A 16,610-nucleotide genomic window follows, 5' to 3' on the forward strand; every position below is an offset into this window, starting at 1 on the left:
GCATCACTGATTAAATACTCACAAGGATTTAATGATGCAGACAGAAACTTGATGCTCTGAATGTTGCAGAACATTCAACACTGATCCGGTCATGTGCAGCACAGGAGCCTCAGTGAAGGCGATCGAGAATATTAAAGCAAATATTTAAATCTTTAAATCCGTCTGAATAAATGCATTTATTTTCTGTTCCTATCAATTTGTATAGTCTCATTGGTTTACGTCTTTGCTGAAGTTATTAAAAAGGTAAAAGGAGTCTCTGGACAGCTGAACAGTGATGAGACGGTGCCTTTACCTTTCACAATTTAATCATCCTTCTTAATTGGAATTCAAATAACATCTTAAACCTGATCTATAGTAATTGTTGTTGATCCTTTTTAACTCACGCTTTTGCATTGTTTTGCTTGATTCATATAATTGGCTTGGGGGCAGATTTGTGCTGTTTATCTTCATTATGTAATGTTTGTTTTGAAAGGATCTAAACGTGAATAAATCTTCACTTCGTAAAACAACGTCGAGCTTTGAGCCCTCGGAGGCTGTTGACACAACCAAATCGTCAGCTACACGACACTCGCGCGGCAGACTGATGCTAATCCATCTCCGCAGTCGGAGCGCACTCTGATTTATTCTCTCTCCCCGGCAGCGACGTCAAGCTGTGAGTGGGACTTGAGTTTCGGCTGTGGGCTGTGGAGGAAAACACAGACTGGAAGGAGGTGGAATAGCTGGAAGACACACTTCTCTCATTATCCTCTCTTCTCGTGGCAGCTTGGACTTGCCCTAAGAGTCAGCTGTCAATCCCGAAAACCGGGCATCAAGTCGGCAGGAGCCCACAGTGAACGCCGCGCTCATCAAATCTGCCTGCGGGGGGGAAGAAATCGCCCATAGAGGACCGCAGCCACAACCAGCCGCAATTAAAGTGCCGCTCCGGTGTGGGAACAGCGACCGGAGGCCACCTGAAGGTCAGCGGAAAAGCCAATTACCAGCTTGTCATACAGTAGAGTGTCGGCGAGGAAACACAAGGGCTCGGACTCACCTTTGCACTCGCAGCACACAACCCCCGGCGAGGAGTCGGCGGACTTCTCACAAGAACAAAAAACTTTCAATTGGGAACTTTTTGTTTTATTATTGTCGGGGACAAACTAGAAAAATGGAGGAAAACACAGCCCCGAGGTAAAAAGGTATGCACGGGGCAACAGCTCAGACCATGCAGTTTCATTTACACAACTCTCAAATGGAATAGAAGAGATTGATTAAAACTTACAAAAATAGAGCATTTACAAAAACATATCTACAAAGAGAGTTCAGTGGCAAAAATGGGGCTAGTTGTTTTTTTTCCATTCATTATTTTTCAAAACGACTCTTTTCCAAGAAAGAAATGTACAATGGAAAAACAATAAAGAGACATTTCACAGTTTAAAGAGGGGAGCGTGTCGGTTTGCAGTCTTTGGGACGGAAACCGTCGCTACACAGTAGTTTCATGTTTCCACAAACCGGTCTTAACACTGGCCGCGCTCTCCGTGCTTATTAAAGGCACCGCTTGTCCATTTTCTTTAAGTGTGCCGCCATTTTGCGTGATGAGGTTGAGTCCGTACGACTTGGGTTGGCTTTCTAACTCAGCGCCGCTCGGCTGGTTCACGGGGACAGAGTCTTTACTTGGGCTTGAAGCTGCAACAACAGCAGCCACCTGCTCAGTTTCTACTGTCACCACTGTCTCTACTGTCCCCACTGTCCCTTCTGTCACCACTGTCCCGTTCCCCAAGGTGCCGCCGCAGCCGCTTCCTTTCTCGGGGTAGCAGGAACGCCGCGGCAGGCTCGCACTGTCACTGCTGTCCTGCTGCAGCTGGCTCTGATGCCGCTCCCTGTACGCCATGTACGCCGCCCGCCGGCTGTTGCGTGCGGCTAAGTCATAGTGGTGGTGCCGCCGGTGGGACACGCTCTGCACGCTGCCGTCCACGCTGGTGGGCACGTCGTACGAGTACTCTCGCAGCACGGTGAGGCGACTGGCTCTGTGCGCTCGCGCCCTGTTCTTGTGATGTCTGCTCGTGTGTCCGTTGGGGGCAGCTGTCGGGAGGTTGATGTTGTTCATCGGGCAGAACTGCACCTCAACTGGTGCCACGTGCATTTTGATTTCATTGTCTACCGAATGCTCAGTGAGGCTGTTGTCCAAAATGGCCGTACCGTTGGCGGTCACAGGTGCAGATGGGGACTTGCACTGAGCTGCCTCTGCGTGCAGATTGGTCAGCTTGCTGCCGTGGGCGGAGTTGCGCACGCTCGGTGCGCTCTTATTGGTGTAGGAGGATTCTGCGCTGCTGTGGCCGCACTTTGTGGACTCCCCGTCGGCCTTATGAGCGGACCCTGCAGTGGACGTCATCGCCACGTCCGGCTGAGACAGAAGGACGTCCTCCTGTGCAGAGTAGGCTCGCCTCCCAGAGCAGCAGGCCTGGGACCAGTAGCGACGCATATCCTGTCTGTTTGCGCAGTGATGTGCCACCATGAACGCCCCGAGTGCCAGAGACGCCACGCCAAACAAGCAGGTAAAAGCCAAGTTGTAGGGGTGGTCCTGGGATACAGACATGGCGCCAAACACCCAGAGGGCCGCGTACAGCCCCAACGCCCCCGCCGCACCCATCAACTGGGCAGAGAAGGTGTGCTCGTTCTCCAGGGCGGACAGCGGCACGGCGTGGGGGGCGGACATCACGGAAGACGACGCTTCATGAGGGTGGAGCCGGAGAACGAGGGGGCGGCAGTGGCCTCGGGGGCCGTCGAGCACCGACTCCTCATTGGCCGGAGTCAGATGCTGCTGCTCCTCGGTCGGCTCCTTCAGCTCGTAGCGGCGCTCGGGGTGGCGGCGCAGCTGGAGCAGGATGCTGAGGAAGTACATGCAGTCCACGAAGATGATGAATCCCACTGGGCCGTAAAAAGCCCCGATGCTGGGCTCCCACGCCATCCAGCAACTGGAGAAGGGAAAACAGACGAGACAAATTAAACATTTTAAGAGTCTTTAAGAGTTTTATTCTCATTATATCAAGATCTTTGAATTCTTAAATGTCAGCAATGCTCATTAAAACAATACTTTGCCTCCTCGTCTTAATTTGTCACTTTCGCTATTTACTTCGCTAACTTAATGTCTGCCCCGGAAAAACTTTTGCCTCTCATCTCTACAGTGGCTGTCCCATTACGTTCAATAACACAGGCTGGACTCGTCCTGCTTTGCGGGAGGAATTAATTAAAACTCAGAAGACTTCAGACAGACACAGGTCCAGATTTCTCAATTAGTCAGCCACATTGCAGAGTCCAAACAGCTGCCACTGTCGAGAGAGGGCGGGGGGGGGGGGGGGGGGGGGGGGCTCGCTCTAAACTGGCAGCAGTTGCTCATTGCTTGGATGCACATAGCATTAATAGGACTCCGTAATCAGAACTTCAGGGAATAAAAATGGTTCTACCCCCTGTGAAAATATATCTACTATTCACTTAAACAGCTCGGCCTGGCCAGTCAATAAGGAAGCCACTCTGTCGTCCTGAGGGAAGAACCTAAAAGTTCCCATGGGCTCAGACGCTGCCTTATTAAACACCATCGTCTGGATACAAATTATGAATCGTTTTCCTTGAGCACAATCTGAGAAAAAGGAACATTAATTGCTTCTTAAACTAGAGACTACTTACTAGGGCGCAATGGTCCGGCTTCCGTAGTTTTTGATGTTAGCTGCCGCCGTGATGCCGCACACAATGATGGGTATCCCTCCGCCGATTAAGTAGAACCTTGCAGAGGAAGAACAGAGAGGTATTCCTGCATCAGTCACTGTGTTTGAATCAAGTTGGCATGAACTGGACACCGAGGTTCAGTACTGTCTAAGGCCTCTACACTGACACCATGTGGCCATTTTACCAACAAACATGAACAGGAATTTCAATTGTTGCATGCTCAGTCATACTAGTTCATAATGAATAAGCAAAGGTGTCACATTTATACAGAAAATATTTGATATAAATAATGTTCAAAACATCCCCAAATACATTGCTGTATTTCTTGTGAGCAGTTAGAAGCTACATAGTAATCTGCTGTATGTGAGCATTACATGAATAAAACATGTGAATCAAACGGCTACAGTTTTAAATTGTGCTTTAATATTTAAGCCGATCCAGGTCTGCTGCGAGAGCAAGAACCACTTGAAATTGTAATTACAATAAAAGTCAAATTCTGGTATGATGTTGGTTCATTTCAAAGTTGTGTCAAATGAATACAGGAGTAAAAGAAGACTGATAAAACTGTAAAGAACAATACTAGATCTAAATCTCTTTGTGGTTTTTCGTATTAAGTCTCACTTATAGGCAGAGTTAGAGTTTAACGATAACACAACATGATGTCTCACGGCAAAGTTGAGAGAATTTGAAGTGCTACCTCCCCCTGCCAGCAGGTGGTGCCAACGTGCAGCACTGACAAGATTAACTCGGGATAATTCGTTTTTCCATTAGTTTGTCTGTACTAGTGGTCCAATCTGTCTTCCTGTGTCTTATAAAGTTCTTGATTTGAAAATCAGTAGGTCCAGAGTTAGTGGAGGTGGTGGTGGTGGTGTCATACCTCAGCATAGGCCGCGGTGGTGGCGGAGGCTCATCCAGCTCCTCGTAGCGCTTGGCCTTGCGTGTCACCTGTTTGTAGATGTTGCGTGCGGTCACTCCGACCCACAGCGCCGTCGCCAGAGTGGAATAGTGCAGCAAGATACCAACCTACAAGAGAGCACACCATTGTGTGTGTGACGTTTACTAAAACAATTGAAATGTTATCAGACACCTACATTAGAGTCGATCACGTTCCTGCTGTGTTGAGCGATTATTACACTGGAGAATTTGAATTGTTGATCTTTGAGCATTTTTCAATAAGCCATATTCAAACCACATTTTAAGACCCCCTATCTCTCTTTCTCACACACACACCCACAATAGAGAGTGAAACACCAGGTGTGAGCTGTCCTACTAAAGTCTGCTCCCTTGTGATTGGATCACCCAAGACGCATTTTAATACCAGGTATGAGCAGAGAACCTAACCATCAACCTGAGTTGAAAATCCCTTTATGCCAGAAGGGATTCAATAAATAAACAATCATTTTTCCATCCTAATATTTAAAGAAAGAATTAGTAATGTGTCTCAGTGCACCACAAACTGTGAGATGTGGTGTTCAACTGCCTCTAGCTATGGAAATGATCGACTCTATCTTTCCTTGTATCTTTTACTGAGTTTCCTCCACTTTTATGAGCGGAGTGAATTCAGCCCAGGGCAACTTCTACAACTTTTTTTCCCCCCCTTGAAAAAAAGTTGTAGAAGCACATGTTCCCTTTCGACTGAGAGCCGGCCGGGGTGTGGAGGTTGTGCAGGCGCTGTACACTCACTGCTTGGCAGACGCTGGCGTAGCGCGTCTGATTGATGCCGCCCACAAAGACCCCGCAGGTGAGGGAGATGTGGAAGCAGAGGTTGACCAGCATGTGCCAAAACTTGCGGCTCACACGGACCGACCTGGAGATTAACGGACACACAACACGTCACAGGATTAACAGAAAGTCGTTGGTTCTCACAAATTTGAGTGATTTTTCAGATGTTTATACTTGTGGGTCTTGAAGAACCAAATATTCTCAAGCTTTATTTAATTATTCTGTTTGTTTAGAATATTTGCTCCCATTTTTTAGTGGTAACAAGTAAACATCATGTTTGCTACTCGCATTAATTACTAGAGTTAAGTCAAGTGTTTTGAATAATTAATGCAGTAAATCTTGTTGTGTATTAGGCATAGGTAACTAGAAAAAACATAAGTAATTACCTGTGGTGATAGATGTAACTAACAATAATGGTGATCAGACAGAGGAGGAGGATGATAGTGGTGGCGTAGATGACTGGATGAAGGGGCTGGATGCTGGGAGAGAATTGCTCCACACTGCTGAGGTCCTGCAACAGAGATGTAACTTTATTACATCCACAATAAGACTCAAAATCCATTCATTACAACGCTGATCAACAATAACAAACCAAAAGGCTCATCTGGAAGAACTGAATTTAATCCTTAAAGTTCTTTATATAGAAAGTGATAGTGCTGTTCCCTCAATGAACACGTGACCCCGAGGAGGAACGGCCCGGTCGAAGGTCTTACCATGAGCAGGCCGTAGTTGCCGAGGGAGTTGCAGGAGATGGTGGTGAAATTGTCGTGGTGGCCCAGGATGTGGCAGCCGTCGCTCTGCCACGCTCCCTGGCCTCCCACCAGGCTCACGTTCCAGTTAGCGGACACGGGATCGGAGCCCCGGGCGAACCGCCGCAGGGTGACGTTAACTGGGGTCCGCAGAGCATGCAGGGACATGCCGTCTACATGACAACACAGAGAGGGGGGTATCAGAAGAGATAGAAAAACTCATATACAAGATATTATCTGAGAAGCCATTTGGTTTCAGTGGCTTTATGTGTCAGAACATCCTCAGATTTCTCACCTATTTTGGCCATGATGACGGGGGTCGCCACACTCCTCTTCCCTCCATCGTCCAGTTGGGAGGAGTTGCCAGTAGAGGGGAAGAACTTGCCATTGCGGAAGGCCAGTAGGTGGAGCTTGTAGACTGTGTCCTCCGCCTGCCCAGGGAACGCTGCCTCGATAAAGAGAGACTGAGGAAGCTGAAGGGAAGCCTCCACAACCGTGCTCTGAAGAAACAGTGGAGTAAGAAACAATACAATAAGATATTAACAATGTCTTCTTATGTTTTGATTATGTTTCGCCATAAGGAAATTTGAAATGATATGATCCTATCAAACAATCTAACTGAAGTGCTAACAAGGTGTGATTATCTCTGGTGGGAGCTGACCTTGTGAAGGACGCTGGAGAAGGCGCTGCTGGTGTTACACTTGAAGGTGAGCTGGCGGTCCTGGTTGAGCGCCCGCTCGGGGCTCGGCCTCTGGAACAACATGCAGGTCATGCCGTTCCAGTCGTTGGCCCGGACTGTGTGGGCCTCTAGTGCTATGTTGTGCGATGGCTGCAAGGACAAAAAGGGAAAAAAGTGGATTATGACACAAGCCCTCGTAAAAAACAAAAACGATCAAGGGGAGAAAGCCATTGACGAGACCAACCAGGGAGAAGGCTTGTGCTGTGGCCAGGCGGTAGACGGCGATCTTCTGGAGGCAGGCCACGATGCGGGAGCAGGCCGTGGCCTCATGCTGAGCCATCCCCAGCACCCTCTCGTCGGCCAGCATCACGTTACTGGCAATGCTCAGCATCACCTCGCCGAGCTGGGATCAGGCAACAGAGAGAAACTTAGCAGAAACTCAACACGACACACACAGCATCGCTCGAGTGGAAACACGAGACATGTGAATGTGCTCAGCCGGCATCTTGTTTGAATCAGACGGCACTTAACACGTGCTGGAGGGAGATGCTCGACACGGCTCTCGGGACGATTGGAAACACACGGTCGAGCCCGGTGCCGCCCGACTAAACTTTAAAATCTCAGCGTGACTCGCCCGTGGCACTTTGCAACACACTAGCTTCTCGCTCGTTCATTAAAAAGATGTTGCTTTGTTTGAATTTGCTGACCTCCAGCTGTGCCGGGAGTCATGAAAAGACACTCGTCCTCATTAAACAACATGACATCAAACGGATCATTATTCTGTTTGTCTTTCGACGGGGAAACAAATGCATCGCAACGTCAATGTGGACTCGTAAAAAAGTCTGGTACGCAACTTTTGTCTCTGATTTTCCTCTCACAGTTAGCGAGGCCACCGCACCGCAGCACTTACGTCTTTAAACTTGTCCACGAACTTGCCAAACTTCTCGATCATCTCGGCCACAAAGATGATGTCCATCTTGTCTGAGAAGTTGGCGGCCTCGATGGTGCAGACCAGCAGACGCCGGGCACTGTGAACCACGTTGGTCTCGTTCAGAGGCATCTAAAAAAGAAGGATAGAGGAAAAATACATATTAGGGTTGAATGCCGGCTTTGCAGTTAAGGGCAACTTCTACATTCAAAGCCGAGGAGACAATAAATAAAGTTTCATGTTGGAAAACAACAAGCTGACTGACAGACCTGGTTGATGACGTGGAGAACTCTGGTGACGTCTTTCTGGAACTGGCAGCGGGAGTAGTCGTCCTCCGCCCACAGCCCCTCTCGATCACAGAAGCGCCACGCCCGCTGCTCTTCGCCTGAGCTGCCCGAGTAGGTGCCTGCGCTCGACGGCAGCTTGTTGCAGGGGAGGTAAGCTCTGATCCCCGCCAGGGTGCGAGGCCACCTGGAAAGAGCCCAACACAATCAGTCCTGCTGTTTCAGATCCACATATTTCTCCCGGAGTTTGTGTCATAAGCTGCCTTTTGGACATGCATTGAATAGCCCATGTGAGAACAAGGCAGGAAAGGGCGTGTTGATGGCGTTTCTCACATGTGCGGAAATTCTCTGGAGTTCCTGTCTAAAAACGTCTATAATGTGCATAAAATATATCACTGGCAGCAGAGTAGTGCAATACTGGCTGAAGCCATGAAGAAATTCTAATGTTCAACCACAAGGGGGAGCCACAGTGCTTATTATGACAGCAGGGGAACATCCAGCAGTAGATGAAATGCATTAAATATCACTTTTGAGAGAATGGATGGGTATGTACTTTTAATTATTCCGTATGGAAAAATATTAGGTCAAATTAATAAACAAAACATGAACATTCTTTATGACTAAATATGTTCAACAAGCTATTTTAAGCCAAAACAAACAAAACATAGTTGAAAGTGTGAAAATGTTGAAACTGGGGGGGAAACTCTGTCTTTACATACAGTGCTATTGGAGGAATTATCAATATTAAATCTAATATAAAATAACAGGCTTTTACGAGGGATGGAGTTACACTCGGTTCTAAAGATATTAATTGAGGAGCTCCTTTTTCTGGCTGACCTGAACTCTCCCTTGTTGTTGGAGACGCGTTCAGGGTCGCAGTACTTGGCAGAACTCTCCAGCACCACAATGTGGACGGTCCTGGTGGTGTTGCCCCTGCTGGTCCGAATCCGGCACTCCCAGTTCCCGGTGAAGCCAGGCTGGATGTTCGAGATGGTCAACGCACTGATGGGAGGGGGGGGACAAAAACCAGAGAACCTTCAGAAATGTTTGCCCACCTGCCGGATTTCCCCACATGATCACAGCGAGCACACCCCACCTAAAATTAACAAACTTTGTCATACCTGGAAATCAACGAGCAGTTCTGCACCATGCGCTTTTCGATGACGATTCCCTGGGCGGCGTCGGACTGGACCATTCGTCCGTTCTGGTACCACAGCACCTGCATGTCCTCGGCCACGAATGAGGCCTGACACTGGAACGGCAAGCTGTCGCCCTGGAAAACCACCTGACGCTGGGACGGAGTCAGCTGGAAGGAGGGCAGCTCGAGCGGAGCGTCTGAGGAAACGAGGGGAAAGAGTCACATTCGGGATGCGGTGCCATTTCATTTCACAGTTGGCCCCTTGTGGACACGCGGGAAAGCAAAAGCAGCATGTTGAATTCTTGAGTGCTGTATGTCATTCACGTCAGGCCACTGGCTCCCTCTGGATCTATGCAATGTATTTCATAATTCCTCACTGTGGCGAGTGCCAAACTGATAAGACGTGAGCAAGTACAAACAAAGGCCCGGGCAGCCCTTCCCTTATCACCCGTGTCATTGCACAAGCCCCTGCTCTCCAGACGCCAGCCTCACTGATACCAACACGGAGAAATTAAAGAGACAGTGCAACATTTCTGACACCGCAATCTGTGGAACTACTCCAACATTAAAAACTGGCACAGAGATCTGATGAAGAATAAGGTTTCAGAGGGGTATATTTAGGCTGCGTTACATCTTTGTGTGTCTGTATGCAGATTTAAGTTTAGCTGAGGTGTGTGTGTGTGTGTGTGTCCGCACCACAGTTAAGGAGCTCCGGCCTGACGGAGGTAATCTGCTGACCCTGAAGAGACTGCGGGTAGGAGCACTTGGTGTTCTTGACGGCGATGCTCTTCTCCTTGATCCAAGACGGAAGCCACAGAAGGTTGCAGTCGCACAGCAGGTAAGGTGTCTGAAACTCCCTGTGGATAGATGTAAGGAAACACACACACACACACACGAACAAGGGGAATGTCAGTTTGTGATTGGGCGCTAACAAACATCAACGTGGGTTATTAGTTTCCCTGATGGATAACCCCTAATCTTCCTGTCATGTTTTATAGCTTAATCACAGTTTTATTTGCATTGCTGACAGATATTGAATGTACAGATGTCACATACACACTGACGCCTGCAGGTGGAACTTACAGTGACTTCAGAGACACCAGGCTGTCAAAGGTCCCCTGGGACAACGAGCTGAACATGTTCCCAGAAAGGTTCCTGGAAATACAAAAAAGACCGAAAATGTTGTTTCTTTCGAGCCGGAACATGATTATTAAGATGTATCTTATTACGTTATATCCATAACATGACTCGTGACTCACAGTCTGATGAGATTGGTGAGGCCCTTGAAGATGTCGGTGTTCAGACAGCCGATGCTGTTGTTGGACAGGTCTCTGAAACACACACAGAAAAAAAAGGAATTCCAGGTTTATTTCTTCTACATTTCAGAAATTACACATGGTAGCTATACCCTTTAAAATACGAACAATTACTGAGCAATAATAAGGCTGAATATGTAAACGGAAGCAGGTTGAGGCAAAGAGCCTGAATGTTCCGCTGACAGGTTCACAGCATTCAAGGTGATTCTCAGTAATGTGTGTGTGTGTGTGGGCCTCAAGGGGAACCTCCGCATCAAAGACAGAGAAACACTTCGGGAGGCGATTAATCACCTATTATTAATGTCAAACACGTCAAAAAGTGTGTGTTTCTCCTCTGGAGGCGACCTGACACGATGTCTCTGGCAAACATCAGACATCAGTCGGAGACTCCTGACGCTTCGTGAAGGGACCGAACACGGAAAAGATTGATCTTCCCTCTGTGAATTACACCCGGTGTGCAGACATGAAGTGAAATGGTTGTAGAGAATATTCACAGGAAGCTTTGATACAGTGGTTCCTCCTCCCCCCCGCTGAGGAGCCAGGACCACCCAAAACCCACAAGCAGAAATGTTTGAGTCCCGTTATGAAAATGCGGCTCGACTTCTAATATCTTACGATTGTCATGATGACAATAATGATGTGATTAACACAAACAAGATATAACCAGGAAACATTTCAGACACACATATTGCTAATTCTATAGTCGTTAAATTGTAAAATGTCTCTTCAGGTCTATGAATAATCAGTTAAAGACCTTTTTAAGAGCAGATAAATCTACAAAGCAGGAAGGTAATAATTAGCCAAATATAAATATGTATTCCATGTAGAGACCCCTCTGCTTTTTAAACAAAAGCAGAATGAAGTGTTAATTATCTCTTTTTTTTTTATCTCATTTATACATTCTTATTTGCATCATTGACTTTCAAAACAATGCGCTGAAAGGCTCTAAAACCCTATGAGGAGCTGTAGATGATAATTGCCTGCGGGTTTGAAATAACAAGTGATTCCTTTCATGTATTCATTTGATCTAATCTCAATAAAAAAATCGCTTAGTACAGCTTCAGAATTGGTGAGAGCTAAACCTTATTAGCTTTGATAAGTTGTAACTTGTGATTTTTATCCCCAAAACAATTTTTTATTAAGATCTTAAAATCAGTATGACATAAAAGAAATTATCTACACTCCACTGCATTCTCACATGAGCATCTTCCGGGCATTTTATCAGGAGATAAAGTTCTGCAAAATATCCAGACTTAAGTTTATGTCTGAAAGCAGTGATGACAATTCCAAAATACTAGGGGTCAAAGCACCTTGACAGTAGCTACTACACACGTCCCACTGTGATCCAACAATTGGAAAGTGCCCGGACGGGAAACAAGAGCCTGGGAGAAAAGACAGAGCTTCACCTCACACCACCAGATGAACTGTATCCCGCGGTGTTCCAGGAACGCGATACCGACACAAAGTGTTACCAGGAAAATCGCTGCCTGGCATATGCTAACATCCGAGCATTTATGTAATTATTGGCGTTGGTCCTCAAGGTACCAGCTGCGGAATTTACAGTGCGAGGCTATTAGTTCCACTTGGAAGAAAAGAGAAAGAGGTTTCTTTGCAGGCTCGCCAAGCGTTGTGTGTCAGGCGAAGGATAACAGGGAAAAGTGAAGGGTGGGGCTCCCAAAGCTAGAGGCATACTTTAATCTCACTTTATCGCCTTGATTCAAATACAAGAGTTACAGCTACATCAAGGGACCTAATGTAATATGGTAAATACTTGTGAACAAATATAATTTCAGTGATTTTCCTATATGGCTTTGGAGCCATTACCCACAGCTCTATCCAGTTTCTGTCTGCCTTAAATGAGTATTCATGTAAAGACCCAGACACTGTGGCTCGTTAACAGCACAGAGGACTGGATACGAGGAGCAGAGGCAAAAATAGCCCCCGATGTGATTAGGCTCCGGTCTCAACTGTTCAGCTGTTGGTGGAATGCAGAGTAAAGCCGGCCGAGGCCTGAGGGATCCACTGGATTGAGTGTGTTGTGTGTGTTTTACATCTCAAACTGAGTGTGAGGTGAGTTATGGGAGACACAGGTGTGTCTTCTACCCGAGGGTGGAAGTACACCTTATACTCCAGCTGACGACTTCTATGTGTTTTAGATTTCAACTGGATATGGATATTTTTTTATGTTGATCCAATGAGGGTTTGGACACAGATCTTGATCAAAAGATGTAATATCTGTAAATTGTATGTGGCATTTTTCATTAAAAGTATGACCCCAGCCTTATATTTGACACAACAAACAATACAAATAGATGCGTATTTATATTCCCATTTGATCTATTCTACATATTTGGAAGTAGGTTTGTGTGGGGTGTATAATTATTAATTAAGTTTATGGTTAAACTATAAAATATCAAGCCTCATTCAAATGTCATGGTCATTGATAAGGGCTTGATACATTTTTGGAATCATTGCCAAATTTCTTGATTTATAATCGGAAATATTTTACTGCCCCAAAACATCTATACCCGTAGCTCTAGTTTAAATGTCAACTTTAGGCATTTAAAGATTATTAGTTATTAGAATTAAATCTGTATGTATCTTGCTCAATCTAAATTACACACGTCCCCTTTAAGATGCATTGATGCAAAAGCTGTTTAATTCAACAAGACTAATGTCTGATGTGTGTAGAGCCCATATTATCCCCAAAACTTCTGAGGCCCTCTCTTTAAAGATCCCCCTGTCACCGCTCTGCGACAACACACAGAAGATAAATGGGTTCTCCAAATGGCCTGTCTTGAAAGGAGAAGAAAACTAATTAGGCAACGCTGAGGAGGGAGGCGGACGCACAGATGGAGGGAAATTAGCTTGGCCAGAGTGGAGTCCAAGACAAAGACAAAAAGAGAAAGGTAGAGGAGCATGTGCCAAAGATATGTCAAATAAATGTGACATAAGAAAATGTGTACTTTTTTATTCATTCTATTGCAATTTTCCCAAAAAGGTTGGAGAAATAGGGTGGATGTGCTGCTGCGGATGCCAGCCCCTGATGTGGAGCTTCTGTGTTTACATTCCCAGGCTCCGGCACTACCTCATCATCTCCCTTGCTCGTCTTCTCCACTCTGCGCTCCCTCCCTTTCACGGTCGGGCGAGCGACTACCCTTTGAAAATGAGCCGAGCTGGGTGGGGCCAATTAAACTTTAGCCCCCAGGCAAAAAACCAAACCCTGCTCTGGAACGAGCATCGAGGAGTCGCAGATCAGCGCGCGGCGGTACAGTGCGATGATGTTAATATGCGGAGGACACACAGGCCGGCAGGGATCCATCTGAGTGTGGAATGAATATGCATCGAGGGGGAGGAGGAGAGAGAGGGGGGGGAGGCGGGACCGAGGTCAGGCCTGAGCCAAGAAGCTGACTGCCTTCCTGTCTCGCTCTTACTGCTCCACAGCAGCAGCCAAGCTCAAGTTTGTGTTGGCAGTGGCCGGGGTGCTGTCGGGTGATTCCAATTCATGCTGTGTTCCTGCTCTCTCTCAGGCACACACACACACACATATATACTACATACATACATACACACACACACAACAGTACACTTAAACACACAGTCTCTGACCTCCCACACTGACACACCACATATCTCGGATGGTCTCGAGCTTTATGTATTCTCTGCAAATCAAAATTATTCTTGCATGATATTCATGGACACCACACACACACGTGGATACATATCCCCCTCCTCACACAGTGTGTGAAAGTATATAAGGCCTCATGGTGTCTGCAGTGGTCTCTGGCAGAGCTCCAGACAAAACAGGGCTGTGGAAATAGACTGCTGCTCCACCGTGATCCCTTATGGACACTGGATACACTCTGGACCTGCTTCATCACGCACAGCACATTGCGAATAGATAAAAAAAAATAACAACAGCTGAGTCAAACACATTATCTGCAAAGTAGAGTCTTTGCTGAAAGCAGGCAACTTGGGCTCCGACCAAATCCTATGAAAAACAAATTGCACACATACTGCCCGCAAAGCCCAGACACTATTTGGACTATTTAACTGTGGAATTTGGTGAAAGCTTTCAAATTACTGCATGTTACGCAAAACAACAATTCTACCAGTGTACAATACCGTAAGGAAATGGCTCTAACCACATTTCCACATGACAAACAACACAAGTCGAACAGAAGAAACTAATTAAACATGGATATATTAAGTCGAAGCTTTCAGAAACCAATATTTTCTTACGGCAAATAATTAAAGCACAGAACTACAAACAAACAAAAAAGAAGCCGGAATTGAGCACTTTTGGATTCAATAATAATAAAAAAAGGCAAAAACCACTCTGTGAAATCCCAGAGGAGCTAAATGTGAGAAAGTGGGGCACACACACACACACTTGCAGAAACCACATTAAAGAGAGAGCGAAGCTGCAGAAGCTCCAACACTACTCACAGTCTTTTTAGTGCCGGCAATCCAAGAAAAGCGCCTGGTTCAACACGACTGATGATGTTACTCCGCAGGTCTCTGTGGGGGAAAAGAACAGAAAGAGAATTGTAGGTCATGAACAGTTCAAGCAGCAAGAAAACTGTGAAACTGCAACAATTTAGCTTTAGCGTCGATTCATCATTAGAACAACTTCAAATCCCAAAATTTTCCAGTTTCTCTTTTCTCACTCTTCTTCGACTGTAGACTAAATATCTCTGGGTGTCGGGGCAGCCGATCAGTTTAAACAAATCATTTGTAACATCACACTGAACTCTGGGAAATGTTTGATATGCTTTTTTTCCCTATTTGCTGACAAAACCGTAGAAACAGAATATAGCTGCTGGAAGACATGCACTGATCACTGCACGTTTTCCTTGATATTTCCCAGAAGTGCTGTATGTGAGCATGCAAATGTCCAAGTTAGTTGCTCTGGATATTAGCTTTCCCTGCCAGTCCCCTGGATACATATCCACAAAATGGCGATAAGGGCCGACTCAATGTGCTGGAAAAATGCATCTTATCCAAAGAATCTCCTGCTGTGTTTTTCATATGTAAAATACAAACTCTGAAAAATGTCCGAAACAATCTTCGGGTCATTCTCTGGAGTTGATGTCTGCTTGTGATTCCAGTTTTTTATGTCTTTGCATGATTTCCGCCAGATCATAGCCTCAAGCTTCAATCTTAGCTCACCTTATCGAAACCGGCTCCCGATAAGAAGTTCACTCGTGATGATACGGTGAACACACAGGTGACTGCAACTTGCACAAGCACATTTTTATCCAATGAAAACATCCACCCACCGATCATTACTAATTGTTGTCATTGACAGCCTGGCCATTAAAAGGTGCTTTCAAGCACACGCACACACGCGCTCGTCTTGAGGTTCAAAGGCTTGCGGTCATTGAATTCCTGCAGTGCTCACCTGCGCTGGCACTGCCTAGTCACTCATTACAGCGGAGGTTCAGGAGGCTTTCCAGTCGCCACCTGAACCCACACAAAAGGCCTCTGGGCAACTCTGACCGTTTGATGTGGAGAAGGCTGTCATCTGAGGCTGGGTAGGTGGCCACAGATAAGTCATAGACAAAAAATGTTTTTTAAAAGCTTTTGATGTGAGCGAGCAGAGTCTGGCCTCCCTGTGCCGGGGCGGTGAGAGAAAGATGAGAAGGCAACAAGACCTTCATAACCAGGTAGAGGCACTTTGAGAGAATCATGTTCAGTCTGGTAATTTGATCATTTCTAAGGTGGATTTAATATTGGTTGACCTGCTTTCAGACAGTCAGGTTATGTGAGAATAAAGTTTACAGCGAGTCAGTGATTTTGCATGATGAAGAGATTTCTAACACGCAACAGATGGAAAACTGGGGATAAAAATATCTGTAGATTTAAAAAAAAAAAAAAGAGATGCCACCACTTTTGCAAATGCTTCGGCAATCTTCCTGTTGTTTGGGAACACACCTCTGACCCGGACCTGCAGCATTCTTGATAAACGAAAGGCGAACTTTAATGTCCGGACAAATTTTTTAAAGAAATTTTCCAGAGTTCATGTCTGAGAACGGCTTTGGAGATGCAGATGTTACAGGTGATGCATTTTCCCTGGGTCCGACTTTAACAAG

The 16,610-nt window shown here is 46.2% G+C and overlaps 1 protein-coding gene across 1 annotated transcript in view; it reads right to left on the minus strand.

Annotated features, from left to right (window-relative positions):
* Nucleotides 1–1,094: 1,094 nt before the first annotated feature.
* The window catches only part of adgra3 (adhesion G protein-coupled receptor A3), a 29,298-nt gene continuing 13,782 nt past the window's right edge, over nucleotides 1,095–16,610 (minus strand). The window contains exons 3-19 of the mRNA XM_053416590.1: nucleotides 14,965–15,036; nucleotides 10,459–10,530; nucleotides 10,283–10,354; nucleotides 9,896–10,056; nucleotides 9,183–9,396; nucleotides 8,899–9,063; nucleotides 8,047–8,248; nucleotides 7,760–7,909; nucleotides 7,094–7,252; nucleotides 6,832–6,999; nucleotides 6,466–6,670; nucleotides 6,135–6,343; nucleotides 5,808–5,932; nucleotides 5,383–5,506; nucleotides 4,577–4,722; nucleotides 3,661–3,756; nucleotides 1,095–2,951 (exon numbers count right to left, since the gene is read on the minus strand). Of these exons, the coding sequence (XP_053272565.1) occupies nucleotides 1,460–2,951; nucleotides 3,661–3,756; nucleotides 4,577–4,722; nucleotides 5,383–5,506; nucleotides 5,808–5,932; nucleotides 6,135–6,343; nucleotides 6,466–6,670; nucleotides 6,832–6,999; nucleotides 7,094–7,252; nucleotides 7,760–7,909; nucleotides 8,047–8,248; nucleotides 8,899–9,063; nucleotides 9,183–9,396; nucleotides 9,896–10,056; nucleotides 10,283–10,354; nucleotides 10,459–10,530; nucleotides 14,965–15,036 (3,832 nt within the window). The 3' untranslated portion in view covers nucleotides 1,095–1,459. The remainder of the gene's footprint in view (nucleotides 2,952–3,660; nucleotides 3,757–4,576; nucleotides 4,723–5,382; nucleotides 5,507–5,807; nucleotides 5,933–6,134; nucleotides 6,344–6,465; nucleotides 6,671–6,831; nucleotides 7,000–7,093; nucleotides 7,253–7,759; nucleotides 7,910–8,046; nucleotides 8,249–8,898; nucleotides 9,064–9,182; nucleotides 9,397–9,895; nucleotides 10,057–10,282; nucleotides 10,355–10,458; nucleotides 10,531–14,964; nucleotides 15,037–16,610) is intronic.

The sequence above is a fragment of the Pleuronectes platessa genome, chromosome 23 (genome assembly GCF_947347685.1).
Source record: "Pleuronectes platessa chromosome 23, fPlePla1.1, whole genome shotgun sequence".
Classification (NCBI taxonomy): domain Eukaryota; kingdom Metazoa; phylum Chordata; class Actinopteri; order Pleuronectiformes; family Pleuronectidae; genus Pleuronectes; species Pleuronectes platessa.